Source organism: Dipodomys merriami, unplaced genomic scaffold, assembly GCF_024711535.1.
Source record: "Dipodomys merriami isolate MVZ:Mamm:240054 unplaced genomic scaffold, mDipMer1.0.p SCAF_89, whole genome shotgun sequence".
Taxonomy (NCBI): Eukaryota; Metazoa; Chordata; class Mammalia; order Rodentia; family Heteromyidae; genus Dipodomys; species Dipodomys merriami.
Window position 1 is genome coordinate 2736686 of NW_027206501.1, and position 16206 is coordinate 2752891.

A 16206-nucleotide genomic window follows, 5' to 3' on the forward strand; every position below is an offset into this window, starting at 1 on the left:
CTGGAAATTAAAGACTAGGAATGTGGCTCAGTGGGAGAGTGCTTGCCTAGCATGCATGAAGCCCTGTGTTTGATTCCTCAGTACCACAAAAAAAAAGCTGGAAGTGACGTTGTGGTTCAAGTAGTAAAGTGCTAGCCTTCAACACAGAAAGGCTCAGGGACAGTGCCCAGGCCCTGAGTTCAAGCACCAGGATTGGAGAGAAAGAAAACAAAAACAACAACAAAAAAAAAACTAGGTCTTAATGATCAGCCAGTGTAATTCCTACTGAAAGTGAGCTCAGCTTCAAACTGCCCATCAGACATCATGCAGCTGTATCAAAAGGCCATGAGACACTTGTGTTGCCTTAAAATTAAGGTAATATTCATTCTAGCAAATTAGATATCATGTATACCATCTTATAGAAGCGTGTGTATGTTAAGTGTTTTAAAGGGCTGGGATGTAGCTCAGTGGCAAAGTGCTTGCCCAGAAAGTGCAGCGTCCTGGGTTCTATTCCCCAGTATCAAAAAAAAAAAAAGAAGTGTTGTAAAGTCACCAGAAAAAATTATTATTTCTCCTAATGGGGATTGCCTAACAGCACAAAATAGTGGTATTCCTCATACTTGCAAGAGACTCTGCTTTTTTTTTTTTTTTTTTTTTTGGTCCGGTCGTGGGGCCTGAGCTCTGGGCCTGGGCGCTGTCCCTCAGCTCTTCAGCTCAAGGCTAGCGCTCTACCACTTGAGCCACAGCACCACTTCCGGCTTTTTTCTTCTTGTTTATGTGGTGCTGAGGAATCGAACCCAGGGCCTCATGCATGCAAGGCAAGCACTCTACCACTGAGCCACCTTCCCAGCCCGAGACTCTGCTTTTTAAAAGAGGGATCCACTCAAACATGGGAACCTTTTTCTGCAAGAGGCAACTTCATTATTTATAACATAATCATAGTCCATAGGAAATTATCAATTCAGACAAATGGCTGTTGACAACAGATGACAAATCTGAGAAAAAGCATATGTATCTCCATTGTGTGCCCAATGGTTTCTTGGACATTTCAGGGTCACCTTTGGGATCCCCAGCCCTGAAGGTCCAGCTCCACAAATTTAGAAAATTCCAGGTTAGAAAAAGCCTAACTTATTCAATATTATCCTTCCATGTAACAGTTCAATGTGAAGTCCAAATTTTCATTGTCGTCAAGCAACAGTAATAGAGCAAGTTCATTTTATTCATGGAGATTCTGTAACATCTGAAACTTTCATCAGGTTATGTCTTCTACCAAGTTGGTAAATCTCACCTTAGCAGTTGGTAAATCTCACCTTACATTTTGCGTATCATTATTGTAAGTGCTGATTTTTCTGATTAATAAATTTTTAGTCCAGTACTAGAGCTTGAACTCAGGACCTGGACATTGTCCTTTAGCTTTTCTACTCAAGGCTAGTGCTTGACCACTTCAGCCACATCTCTGTTTTTGGCTTTTTGCTGGTTACTTGGAGATGAGTCTTATGGACTTTCTTGCCCAGGCTGGCTTCATACCAAGATCCTCAGATTTCAGCCTTAAGATTAGCTAGAATGTCAGGCACAATTCGCCAACACTTAGGTTTCTGATTAAAATTTTAATTACAATGAAAATTAACTATTGTGTTTGCAGAACCGATCACTACCTGGAGAAAAACTCTAAATAAAACTCAGTGTTTCTTTTTCCTATCTCTTGTCAGAGTCAGGACACAAGAAGTTAAAAAGCACCATTCAGAGAAGCACAGAAACAGGCATGGCAGCGGAAATGAGGAAGATGGTGAGACAGCCAAGCCGGGAGTCTACTGATGGCAGCATCAACAGCTACAGCTCAGAGGGAAAGTAAGTGATGCCAATGGCCCTCAGGCCAGGGATGGGATAGCAATGAACAAGACAGCAAAGTCCCAGAAGGCTACTGTGCATCCACTTTGTCCCTCAGGATACACCTGAGCACCTGCCACTCAAACCAGCCAGAGAGATAAAGAAATGCAGAGTTCATATAGATTTCCATCAGTCAGTACAGCTCAAAATTATCCTGCCTTGAAGAGAAGATAGGAAAGCCACCTTTAATGAATTCTGTCCAGATGGGAAACTCTGACCCTGCTGTGAAAATCTCAATTCAAAATTAAAAGTGAGAAATACAGCCAGGCTCCAGTGCCTCATTCCTGGAATCCTAGCTCTCAAGAGGCTGAGATTTGAGGATCCTGGTTTGAAGCCAGCCTGGGGACAAAAGCCTGAGACTTTTAACTCCAATTAACCAACAGAAAGCCAGAAATGGAGTTGTGGCTCAAGAGTTAGCTTGCCAGTCTTGAGAAAAACAGCTAAACAAGAGCACTCCATTACTGGTACCAGTGTGTGCGTGTGCGCGCACGCACACACATACACAGAATAAGAAATTAATGCCTGATTTTTCTTTTTTTTTTTTTAATTTAATTTAATTTTATTTGAGAACATACTGTACAGAGGGGTTACAATTACATGGGCAGGATAATGCATACATTTCTTACCAAGCATTGCAGCCTCCTCCTTTGTTTACCCTTCACCTCCCTTCCCAGCCTCCCCCCTCCCCCCCCACCCAATCATACCCCCCTCCCCCCCCCCCCACACCGACATTGTAAAGCTGGTTTTGACATAACATTTTGTACTTCTCATTGTTAATGCCTGATTTTTCTACTTTAAACTGCTTTGGGCTCTAAGTTATTGTAAGCCTAACATACTCATACATTGTACAGTTTTCAAAATAACACTTACTGTTACCTCCGGGGATTGGAAGGAAAACCAGGATCTCTGTATATCATTTTTTATGATTAATGATAATTATTATCAAAATTAGTTAATTCTGAAAAATATAACTGAATATTTTTTGTTTGATTAACTTATTCTTTTTATATGGATCCCACACAAAATCTGCATTTTTCCTACGCTAAGAATTTTTCTGGTAAAACTTTTTACTAGAAAATCAGAAGTAGCAATTACTACACCGTGATATATTAGGTGAAGAATGACTGTACACAGATTCTTCCTAATAAATTTTCTATGAATATCTGAATCATTTGCAAGCCAAACTAGTACTTGTACTTTCTTTTCTTTGACTGGCATTTTTGATATTGCTTAAAAATTAAAAGAAAATTATGCTGAGTTAATATATATGATGATATTTTTCCCACTCCTGAGTTGGTCCTAGCTTATCTGATCAAAAATTTGGGAAAAAAGAACATAGTAAAACACAACCTAAGACAAAAAAATGAATGCATGTAAAGTGAATGAGATAAATTACTGCAAAGTTTAATGAGGCATTAGAGTGCCGTGTGCAACCAAAGACGAGACATTATTTCCTGATACAAAAACAAGACAAATAAAACTCCTCTCTGCCCTGCCTAAGCCTGATTTCAGCTCTTCCATATCTATTTCCTTAGTCTCTGGAAGGGATAAAAACATGAGTATCTGGCTGGGAAGTTGGCTCAGTGGTAGGATGCTTGCCTTGCATGCATAAGGCCCTGGGCTCCATTCCTCAGCACCACATAAGCAGAGAAAAAAGCCGGAAGTGGGGCTGAGGCTCAAGTGGTAGGGCGCTAGCCTTGAGCTGAAGAGCTGAGGGACAGCATCCAGGCCCAGAGTTGAGCCCCTACAACAGAAAAAAAAAAGTGTGTACCATGCACTTCCTCTTTATTTGTGGGCAAAATAATTTGTGATAGCACAATAGAAACAGTTGTTACTAAACTACTGATGGAAATCAGAAGAATGATGAAAATCCGTACATTCATAATCAATTTAATTGCCCATAACAATAGCATTCACACTTATATGGCAAATATTGTTATATGAATAAAAATAGTTATATAGCAAATATTGTTATGTGGGATAAATATGGTCTTATCAAAAGACTTATCAAATGCCAACTGTTTAACCAACATTGGGCTCATTAACCAGAGACAATTACATCAGTAAACACTAAGAACACGTCATTGCTTTTCTGCAGCCTACATATAAAGGCGTTCAATAAATCACAGATTAGTAAGAAATAGAGATGATCTAACGATTGAATTTTTATTTGGACAAAATAAAGCCTCAAATTACTCAAACATTAATTCATTCAAAACTGAGTCATATGAACATTTCATTTGTGAATAAGAATTAATACAATACTACAATAGTACTCAAAATATTACTAGTGACTTTTCTGCATTCATGTCACTTTGTTTTTGAGAAGTTAGATAAAGGTGATGATACTCAAATTATTGTCTTGTATTTTGTATCCACAATGTATTTAGTAAGAATGTGGGATAAAGGGTCCAGAGCACTTAGAACATTAAAAACATCTGAGCCCTTCTGAATGGAACACTACATCTCAATCAGTGAGATGCTAAGATACTTGTCCTAAGTAGTTTCATGTTTTATGATCAGAATTAGTCAAGAGGAAACTAGCAAAGAGTGTTGCAGATCACGTGGGAGAGAAAAACTTCTGGGTACCTGAAGAAAAAGAAATCAAGCCGGGCATTGGTTGGTGGTTCATGCCTGTAATCCTAGCTACTCAGGAAACTGAGATCTGAGGATCACAGTTCAAAGCCAGCTTGGGCAGAAAAGTCCATGAGACTCTTACCTCCAATAAACCTCCAGAATACTGGAAGTGGTGCTGTGGCTTAAAGTGGTAGAGCACTAGCCTTGAGCTGAAAAGCTAAGGGACAGAGCCCAAGCCCAGAGTTCAAGGAGAGAGAGAGAGACAGAGACAGACAGAGACAGAGAGAGAGATCATAGATATAATGTTTCCTCTTTTGTCTTTTATCCTGTTGCTAATAGCTTAATATTTCCTGGAGTGCGACTGGGTGCTGACAGCCAGTTCAGCGATTTTCTTGATGGACTGGGTCCCGCCCAGCTGGTTGGACGCCAAACCCTCGCCACCCCTGCGATGGGTAAGGGTCATTTCTCAGCCAACAGGGGCTTCCTGATTGTCAAGGCCATTTGAAACAGCACAGTTGTCATGCCTAGGAGAAGTAATATTCTGAATAGGTTATTGCTGGCTACAGAACTCTATCTGAATTTCTAGTACATTTTTCTTACATGAGACATTATGCAAAATAAGTACAATTAGCCATAAATCTTTCAGTTGCCATTTGAACTGCTAGATAACCTTGTTAAGAACAGTCTGCACTCGATGCAAATGTAGATACATGATTAGATTTCACACCACGGAAGGAAAGCTGGACCCCACAAAGTAAGGTGTTGGTATAATCGTTTACTGTTTGTAAGTGAATTAAATTGCCTCCTTCACAGTCTATAAGAAGATAAGCATATAATATTTCAGAATCAGCTGAAAATCAAAGAGGAGGGGGGAGAAAGGAAGTTTAGAAATGCTGGAAAACTGTTCATGTTTCTTAGAGTGGGAAAGAAAGTAGAAAGAACCAAGCCAATATCTATTGGCTGAGCTCCCCTCCTCTGAAAATCTCAAATCTACAGTCCTCCAAATTGTAGAACTTTCAAAATATCAGCATAGAGAATTCTACACCTGATCTCATGTCAAAATGCAGACTCAAGAACAACTTAGGTGTATTTATTTTATGTTAACATTTGGATCTTATCCCCTATAGACCTCATTATGTATTTGCAAATATTTCCAAATCTGAATGTATATGAAATCTGAAGCACCATGGCCACAAGCATTTTGGGTAAGGGACATTCAACATATTGACAGGAAATACCTTAAATGAAGTTAAAAGGAAGAGGAGAAATAGAGAAAATTATATGCAGCCTGGGCAACAAATATTTCCCTGTACCACATGAAATTACACCTGCAAAGAAATCATAGTAAACCCACAAAAATGAATGGAAGTAGATAACAAAAGATATATATCATCATGGAATTTTACAGTGATGGAGATCAATAGAAAAAAATCAAAGAAATCTTCTAAGACAAAACTAACTGTATAAAATTAGCAAAGTCCAATTTACATTGAGCATGGTGGTGCAGGCCAGTAATCTCAGTACTACATAATTCCAAGGCTATCTTGAATTATATAGTGAATCTGAGGTCACTGGAGTGAATTTGGCAGCAGAATGAATTTGGCAACAGAGTGAAACCTTGTCTCAAATAAACAAATAAATGAACAAAGACAGATTCACATTGGACTTGAGTAATAATACTGACAGGCAGAAAGCAAAAATTGCCTTCAAAACTTGGAATAACAAGCAATTTCCAACTTGATGTAGAATAGCCAGCTAAATAATCAAGTAAGTGTGAGGCTACAGTAAATACAAATTTGGAAGCCTGGTGCTGACTGATGCCTACAGCCCCGGTACTCAAGAAGCTGAAATAAGAGGATTGAGATTTACCGCTAGGAAAAGACAAGTGCATGCAATTAACCACCACAGAAGGCAGAAGTGAAGGTGTGGCTCAAGTGGTAGAGCACCAACATTGAAGGATAAAGTTAAGGGACAGCACTCAAGTCCCGAATGCAAGTCCTAGTACCTGCAAAACGAATGGATGAGTGAATGAATTCATGGTTGGACGACCGTTGGCTAAGAGCATTGTCTTTACATGCACTTCACTGACTTAAAAGCCACAGGAGGATTTGCCTCTGTAAAATAAACTTCTTCATTGACTTAAAAAAAGAGAAAAAGGAGATCCAACAAAAAAAGTATCCTCACACAAGAGAGATGATTTTGGGATTTCCAGCATGATAGTGTAAATTGGAAATAACAGCTGTGGCGAGGTTTGAATATAGTTTTTATGAATTGTAGCCTGCTATGGTCCTTAAAACAATGTTGTAGAGTGCCTCCTGTTTTTGTTTTTATGGAAGAGTCAACATCAGGATAGAATAAAAGTGACATAAACATAAAAATGTAACTTATAAAAAAAAGATAACACTAAGTGTAAGATAAAGGTAGGTCACACCTGTAATCCTAGCTACTCAAGAGACTGAGATCTGAGGATTCTTGCTTGAAACCTGCCCAGGCAGTAAAGTCCATGAGACTCCTACCTCCAATTAACCACTAAAAAGCTGAAAGTGGAGCTCTGGCTCAAGTGTAGAGCATTAGCCTTGATCAAAAAAGGTAAGGAACAGCACCCAGGTTAATTCAAGCCCCAGTACACACACACACACACACCAATAGAATGTAGCTTTAAGAAAATAAAGTAGAAAAAGGCTTTAAAATGTCACAATTCCATTGAAAACACAGTCGTCCCATGCAACAAACAATGCCCAGTTTCACAAAGCTCAGTTATTATTATGCTTCATAAAGCTCAATTAACAAGTCTGGAGTGACCATAAAAAATCACTAGAAGCAAGCAATTTACATCATGCTTTGATATAGAGGAGAATTTTAGATATAAGAAGAAAGAAAAAATTTAAATTTATTCTAGTAATATTCTAAAGGGAGAACAGATACAGCTCTTAGAAAAACAATAATGGTGGCTGAACTATATAAAAACATAAAACCAGAGAGAGTAAAGATGATGATGATCACTGAACTCAGCTCTCAACCCAAGGAAAAAGGACTTCCTAAAGAAATTCTAGAACCTCATTTCAATTTATGAGGAAGAGAAAAATTGTCAAGGGAAAAAAGGAAATAAACCAACAGCTTTTATTTTCTAGTAATGCCCAAGAAAGTGTTTAGAAGATAAATGATTCTTGAATGATTAAAGACAAAAATTACTGAAAATTCTTTTTTGTTTTGTTTGTCGATTGTGGGGTTTGAGTTTGGGGTCTGAGCACTAAGCTCTCTTGCTCAAGGCTAGTGCTACCATTTTGAGCCACAGCTTCACTTCCAGTTGTCTGGGAGTTAATAGGAGAAAAGAGTCTCATGGACTTTCCTGTCTGGGCTGGCTTTGAACTGCAATCCTCAGATCTGAGCTTCCTGAATAGCTAGGATTACAGGCATGAGCCAACAGCATCCAGCAGAAAATTCTGTATTAAGACAAATTTTATTCAAGAAAGAAAAGATAAAAATTCAATTTAATAGGGGCCGGGAAGGTGGCTCAGTGGTAGAGTGCTTACCTTGCATGCTCTGGGTTAGATTCCTCAGCACCATATAAGCAGAAAAAGCTGGAATTGGCACTGTGGCTCAAGGGGTAGAGCGCTAGCCTTGATCTAAAGGACAGGGCCCAGGCCCAGAGTTCAGGCCCCACAACAGACCAAAAAAAAAAAACAAATTCATTTTAATAAAAATGTTAAAATCAATAATTTTTCATTCAAGAATAAAAAAGGTACAGACAAAGCTTAGTTTCTACACTCCTTTAAAAGATACAGTTTCATGGGGAAAATAAACTTCAAAGGATGAAATACACAAAGAAATATCAAGGAAAAATTAATGAAACTTGATAAATTTATTTTAGAAAAAAATGCTTTCTCTGAAAAACAACCTAAGGTATAAATGTCTGGAAGCCTAGAGCAAGTGGCAGAGCTCTTAACCTAGCAAGTTCAAATCCCATTACCATCAAAAGTAAATGCATAGGTAAAAATGAAAAGGGAGATATCTCTTCAATTCATTCTAATAGTGGATATAGTTGTACATCAAATTATACCTGGGTTCTTAAAAGACTCCACTTCTTTCACAATCAAAGAAAATCAGATTAATATAACCATCAGAGTGACAAAACTTAAGATGAATTTTTAAGACCTACTTTATCAAATCTAAGAGTTGCAATCCAGAAGTTTCCACAGAAGCACAGACTAGTCGTTCTTCAAGGTTTGCAGAACACACAGGGACTTTGAATATCTGTAAAACGAGATCCAAACATGTAAAGATCTGGAACAAGTGTTCAACCAAAGGTTCAACCAAAGGTGTATGATTTCTTGTAAAATTGTTTTAGTGCTTTTATATTTGCAGAGATGTAAATAACCTATGTTTTCATCAACAAAGGTCAGGTTACATGGGTAAAAATATATCCGTTCACTGGTACATATAGTTGTACAAGGACAGTGTGTGATCCCATTCATGATGGATGCACAGAGGAATGGATGGATGGATTATCAGATCTACATAATAAATGATAGCTAGATGGATGATAGATAGTAAGATATATAGAATAGATGGATAGATACATGTAGATAATTAGAGGTAGAAGATAGGTAGTTTTCTTTAGATGATTGTAACACAGACTATTACAATTTTTATTAATAAGCAAAAAGATGACATAAAACAAGAAATGTTACTAGAGCATGAGAATCACATGACTACTTCAATGTGGTAGTTGATTTTTTTCCAAGTAACCGATGTCAGTTTTGAAAATGGACAGAAAAGTGGGACTAGGGTTATCTAAATATTTGTTTCTTTATATCACAGTCCCTAAGATGATTTTAATTTTTGTTATATCTCTTGACTGAAAAGAAGGTGAAATATTTTGCTTTGCCTCCACCCCAGGTGATATACAAATTGGAATGGAAGATAAAAAGGGCCAGTTAGAAGTAGAAGTTATTAGAGCACGAAGCCTCACACAAAAACCTGGTTCCAAATCTACACCTGGTAAGGAAATCTATTAGGAAGTTTTGTCAAGAGAAGATTAAAGAGGAAAAAAGAAAGAAAAAGAAGATAAAGATTTGAGACATTTGTGACAAGTGATTTTTCTGTGCTTGATTTTGTATCTCTAATTGGTTTTTTTAAACAATGTTTCTGTCATTTCTTATTGCATGAATGAATGTAAGTCTGTGTTTTAAAATTTTGAATTATAATTGTTTCATAGCTTGTATCAGTTATTGCTTTTTTATGTGTTTATATGTACAAAAGTAAAAATGGAGGAATCTAATCATATGAAGTAAGGAATGAGCTTTTAAATACAAACTGTAATTCACAAAAGTGAAACTTCAGGTAACCACACATTTTCTTGAAGTGAGGAAAGTTGCAGACATGGTGTGTGTGTGTGTGTGTGTGTGTGTGTGTGTGTGTGTGTGTGTGTGTGTGTACATATATATATACATATATATATGGGTTTTAAGGAAGCAATAGGTACTTACAATGATTTTACTAGTTTTCTGGGAAATTATCAAACAGCATCTCTAATTCTCAGATATGGTATTCTGTAATAAAGTAAGTGAATTCAAGGATTAATTTCTTATATGTGTCTATACCTTGGTTTAGCTCCTTATGTCAAAGTCTATCTTTTGGAAAATGGAGCCTGTATAGCCAAAAAGAAGACAAGAATTGCACGGAAAACTCTTGATCCTTTGTATCAACAGTCCTTGGTTTTTGATGAAAGTCCACAGGGAAAAGTTCTTCAGGTCAGTAAGAGATTGTCTTTCTCTGCTGTAATATCTGTAGTATGCATAGCAACATTGAAGTGGTGGTGAACCACAGAGAACCAAATTCCAAAAAAATAAACAGTATTAAATCATTGAGTAAAAAAAATAACCAGGGGGATTTGAATGTAATCATGTATAGTATTTACATAGAATGATTCTAATGGAAATTATTTTCTTCCTGTTCTTTCCTTCTCTCCATCCTCACATTTGCATTATTTTTCATACATACATAAATAAAGACATAGATATAGATATCTGCATACATAAATAAAGACATAGATATAATAGACAGATGTGACAGATGAGAGAGTAGATAGAGGATAGAAGATAGGATGAATGGATATCTATAGAGAGAGAGAGAGAAAGATATATCAAAATAAACAAAACTAATAGTAGTTCATTGGTCATTACTATGTACTGGATGTGACTTCTAAGAGATCATACAGGCACTAGCCACTAGCTGAATGCCAGACACATAGTTGGGTACTCGGGTATACTACCTCTTTTAACATTTGTAAGAATCACGTGGCATGAATACCATAATCTTCATTTTAAAGATGATTTCTCAGTAATTTAATTTAGCAAAACTATTCAGTAAGTTGAAAGGGCAGAATTTACCAGCCCTGCTTGTGTAAGGCATGTGACGGTGACAGTACAGAACCTTTAAGCTCAAGGACTAGAACGTAGAACTTGGGCAATTATGTACTGGAAGGCTTGTCCAGGCATGGAGCTGACCCAGATGGTGTAACTGTTAGTGAATTCACTGCGCTACTAGCCATCTGAGCAAATCAGAGTTTCCAGACAAGTCTCCTGAAGGTGTCAACCACAAAAGGAATCCACCATGCTTTTGCACACTGCACTGTAAATGCATTGCATGGCACCCAGCCTTGGATTGTTTCTGTAATCTGCATCTCTAACAGCCCCTTTCCTTGATTATTAGATAGGCCTGGGATTTATATCTGAGAAAGCATGTATTTCTTTCTTTAACATGGCTCGTGCACGTAAAACCTTTATTGACTAAGGAAACATTATTTGCATCCCATCAAACTGAAGATGGAGTGTGCAGTATCTCTGAGCACCTTCACATTATTGATTCTCACCTATGCTTCCTCATTGGTGTTGTTTGGCCAATTCAAGTGTAAAAGAGAAAGCAGTTCAAATTAATGTCGCATGCTCTGTCTCTGCAGGTGATCGTGTGGGGAGACTATGGCAGAATGGACCACAAATGCTTTATGGGTGTGGCTCAAATCTTACTGGAAGAACTGGATCTGTCCAGCATGGTGATTGGATGGTACAAATTGTTCCCGCCCTCATCACTGGTGGATCCCACACTCACTCCCCTGACCCGTCGGGCTTCCCAATCTTCTCTGGAAAGTTCAACTGGGCCTCCCTGCATCCGATCATAGTGAAGTTGGAGTTTTTCCAGTAAACCTCTATCTTGCAGGATAACAGTTGAACCAGATATTTCACGATCAAAAAGCATTGTTGGAGACAGACAATCAACTTGTGTTTTTGCCTGTAGTAGTTTTTCAATAATATGTCCCAATTGTTTAAAACATGGCTTCATATGACAGAACAAGGCAATCTACCAAATTAGAGGAAGAATCAATGTGCTAGTGAGAGTCACTGATGCTTCTAACAAATAGAAAAAGAGGAAACTTCAGATACACACACACACCACCACCACCACCACCACCATCACCACCACACCAAATTGAACAAACTGGAAACTCTCACTTTCTGAAAAGTCATAATTTACACATTTCTGCACAGACCACAAGCAGTGTTATTTTCCTGGTGTTTGAGAAACATACTTGTTTGTGTGTGTGTGTGTGTTATTGATTTGTGTTTTTGTCAGTTGTTTTTTGTTTGCGTCGGTTCCTGTTTTCTTTGTTCTCATTGTATTGTATGTGATTTCCACTCCTTTTTTGGGCTGTATCATAAAAGGTTTCAGGATGCTAACAGAGACCCTTCCTTTCTTTTTCCAAAAGCACTAACTAAAAAGGGCTGAAGTAGTCTCTGTTGCATTAACAAGTAGTCGACAACTACAAATTGACGCCAGTGAACAGTTTCACTAGCTTTCATGTCATAGTTAAAGTCTTATGTGTGGAAACCCAAAAGACAAGAAGTTATCTTCCAAAACTCATCCACCACAGCTTTGTCAATGAAGAACATCCCTGTCTGCCGTCCACACATGTCCCGATGTTTTCCATTGTTTTGCATGGAAGACTTTGTAGTCAATCTACAACTAATGCTGGGAACTCAAAGTAATTGCATAATCGTACCTTGAAAACACTCCTGCTAGTACCTTCTTCCTTCCTGATATCTAAAACAACTCTGCTGATGTAGACAAACTTTACTTCTGACTTCCCCAAATGGTGACTAGGAATGAATTGGAGCCTAAGACACTTTCAGCTACACCCAGGCTTCTGAGCCATGCTCCAGTGCAATTTTTCACCTGCCCTGGAAAGAGGGTGGTATGAGCTGTTCAGTATTTCACTGGATATTCCAGTTGAAATATTCTGCACTAAACTAATGTTTTTCTATTGAATTTCAGTTTACATTTCTTTGAGGTCGAAGCAAGCACAAAGCTTGATTTTTTTAAATGCCAAGTATCTTACTCTTTTTTTTTTTGGATGGGGGGAGGGAATCAAACCAAGTCAAATTCTCATTTGCATTTTCTTCATTTTTGAGTTTTCCCTGACCTTGAATATCCCTTTGTGTAACCATGCAACAAACTTCAGACACACAGGTGTATCAGTCCGTTCTCTCTCCTTTTATGAGTCATTCAACTTTTGTGATTACACAAAATAGAGCAGCATGACTTGGAACTGTTCAAAGCTGCATGCACATTTTTGTAAAAAAAAATGAAAAGAAAAAAAAGCAAAGAAACAAAAGGTTATTTAACAATGTATGTTAGTTTCACATAGGCTTGTCTGTTGCATGTATGTACAGTTTGCTTGTTAATTACTCTATTGAAAATAACCAAGAAATCTAAGCCATCCATTTTTGTTATAGACATTTTGCAAGTTTTTTAGACTCCACCTCTTAGGGGTCTGGGCTGAAATGTCTATAGATGGACTTTATTTTTTAAACCCTCTGGAAAATGTGATGTAGTATGGACCAAATTCCTTCTAATGAATATTTTGGTGTAGATTCCTCTCGTGGGACTGTAACACAAGTAGACACTGTGTCCACACTAGGTTTTAATCCATAGACATACTGCCTGCACCAAGTAAATTATTATTTATTATTTCCACATGCCAGAATTTTATCTGCCCATCATTCCACAGGGCACAGATTGACCACTGCTCACCATGCCGAGCAGGGAGAGCTGAAGCATTGGTGCACTTGTCCTAGATTCCGTTCTGTCTTAGTGGCCAACAATCAACTGACTATAGAATTGGGGTAGCATCTTTCTATTCTGACCACTTGTCTTAACACTCTTCTCCAACCCCTGTGCTTTTAAAATGAACTCCCAACTCATGGATGTAAACATGTTTAATAAATTTTACTTTTCATGTCTGATAGTAGCCATCTGTGTTCTATGTCTGGCCAGATTTCCATTGTGGATTCGATGGTGCAAAAATGGGAGCCAGATTATGGCCAGGGGAGGCTGGGGCTCATTGTGTGCTTGCTAGCCTTGGAGACATGACTTGTCACTGCACTCTCTATGTCTTCTTCTCCGGCCTAAAAGGTACTTTGCATCACAAACAAGTTTTTCACTCTGTCAGCCTGTCTTAAGTGAGCACATGATTATACTTCTGAAAAGTGGCATTATTAAAAAAAAAAACAATAAATCTCAGTAAGAATCAAATGAAGGTTGTTTTTCTGCTACTGTTTGAATGTGCTAATAAAGGAGAGAACTGTCTGCCAAATCATTTGAAGTTATGTGACGTATTGAAGTAATACTTGTGTGCCTCTCATCCGAGCTTCTGGTTCCTCTTTGCGTCTTTTCCTTCTGGACTCTTAACTAGCTTATAGAACCTTTCCTTCCAAAGGCCAACTTAACACCAACATCTACCCTAATCATGTTAAGCACAATCTTAAGGAATAACATTTTGGGGTCAGTTTCTCAAACTAATATGCTAGAAATAAAACTTACAGCCTTGTGCTGTCACTTGGCTTTTCTACTCAAGACTGTCACTCTATTGCTTGAGCCACTTCTGGGTTTTTGCTGGTTAATTGTCAATGGTGGTTTCTCTCAGATTTATCTGCCCAGTCTGGCTTTGAACTTCAGTCCTCAGATTCCAGCTTCCTCAGTAGCTGGGCTCAGGCCTGAACCACCAGTGCCTAGGTAAGATTTGTTAGATTTTATTTTCTTTTTATGTAATTCATAATCATGACATTCACGAAATGCTAACTTAATATGTTAACTGGTGAAATAGTTATTGGGATCTAATCTCAAATTGCCAACAGATTTTAATTTTTTGTTGTTGTTGGTCATGGGGCTTGAACTCTGGACCTGGGCGCTGTTCCTCAGCTCTCCAGCTCAAGGTGAGAGCTCTATCACTTGAGCCACAGTGCCACTTCTGTTTTTCTGGTGGTTTATTGGAGATAAGAGTCTCACAGACTTTCTTGCCTGAGCTGGCTTTGTTAGGATTACAAGCATGCACTACCAGTGCCTGGCTCAGATTTTAGTTTTTACAGAGCAGCCTTGGTTTGACATTACTTTTTTAAAAAACTGACTCAATATCATATTTAAAACAGCAAAGCAGCTTGAGAAACAACACCATCAATTGTTTATGGTTTTAAAACAATTGAATGACTTCAACTCATTGAGTCATTTTGTTGTTTGGTCTACAAGGCATGTGATTATCTGTTAGGTGGGGTCCAAAGGCTGTAAAGCCTTGTCAGAGCTGAGCTGTGAGTGTGTATGCATTAAGATAGCATATGACAAATCTGCCACTGAAATGGAGAGTGGCTGGATTTAGCTTTAGAATTTCTATCTAGACAGAAATTTCTTTTCAAATAAGAGGAAGTTGCACAGTTGGGATCTCAAGGTCTACAGTGGAGAGGAAACAGATTTGTGAAGTCCTGATGGTTTCTTGCTGACATTTACCACTTAGTTCTTGAAATCTCAGCCTGAGATAATGATTGATCACACCTAGCTGATGTAATTCAGGGATGAAGTATAGATACTAAATTAAGTACTTGGAATATAAAAATGAAAAAACCTCATTGACCCACCTTTGAAGGGGCTCCATTTCTATGAAAAGAGATCATTACCTGAAGAAACAAGTAAGATAACAAATATTTGACTTATATACAAAGGGTTCTATTGCAAAGGTGATTTACAGAGGGATTACATTATATGAACTTTTGAAAAGTGTTAACCTCTCCTTTATTTTCTCCCATCCCCCCAAAACCCTTCTCCCTCAAGTTGTAAAGTTCATTTCAAACATAGTGTCTAGTGACTCTCACTGTTGCACTGGCTCACCCTTTTTTTCTCTGTTGCTATGATTCCAAATCATATAAACTGATATACAAGACAAAAGGGTACAGAAATTAAAAAGTGACAACAGGGAATAAACCAAAGAAAAAAGAAATAACTACAAATAGTACTCTAGTAAAACTTCTTGTTTCCATTTCTTGGAGGTCATTTCAATAAGCATCACTTTATATGGTCAAATGCCCCTCAATAGATGAATGGGTTAAGATATATATATAGATAGATAGATATAGATATATATATAGATATATATATATATAATGAAATTCTATGCTTCCATTAGAAAGAATGGCATTGCCCTATTCATAAGAAATGGAAAGTCTTGGAAAAATATTAAGCAAAGTAAGCTGGACCTAAAGAAAATGAGGCTGCATGGTTTCCTCACTTGTAATAACTAGAATGGTTAGGATATTCTTAGCAGAAGATCACAATAGCTCAATAGCTGTGTGCATATGAGACTTTTTAAATTAAGTAGTTACCATTCAACAGAACAGTTTACGAACACAATGGGTCTTGATCAATCTCACCTCTTCCATC

The 16206-nt window shown here is 37.7% G+C and overlaps 1 protein-coding gene across 32 annotated transcripts in view; it reads left to right on the forward strand.

Annotated features, from left to right (window-relative positions):
- The window catches only part of Rims1 (regulating synaptic membrane exocytosis 1), a 505606-nt gene extending 491861 nt beyond the window's left edge, over positions 1 to 13745 (forward strand). For all 32 annotated transcript variants that reach the window (XM_070012125.1, XM_070012126.1, XM_070012108.1 and 29 more), the window contains 5 exons: positions 1689 to 1827; positions 4783 to 4895; positions 9343 to 9444; positions 10057 to 10196; positions 11405 to 13745. In XM_070012125.1, the coding sequence (XP_069868226.1) occupies positions 1689 to 1827; positions 4783 to 4895; positions 9343 to 9444; positions 10057 to 10196; positions 11405 to 11623 (713 nt within the window). In that variant the 3' untranslated portion in view covers positions 11624 to 13745. The remainder of the gene's footprint in view (positions 1 to 1688; positions 1828 to 4782; positions 4896 to 9342; positions 9445 to 10056; positions 10197 to 11404) is intronic.
- The last annotated feature ends 2461 nt before the right edge of the window (positions 13746 to 16206 follow it).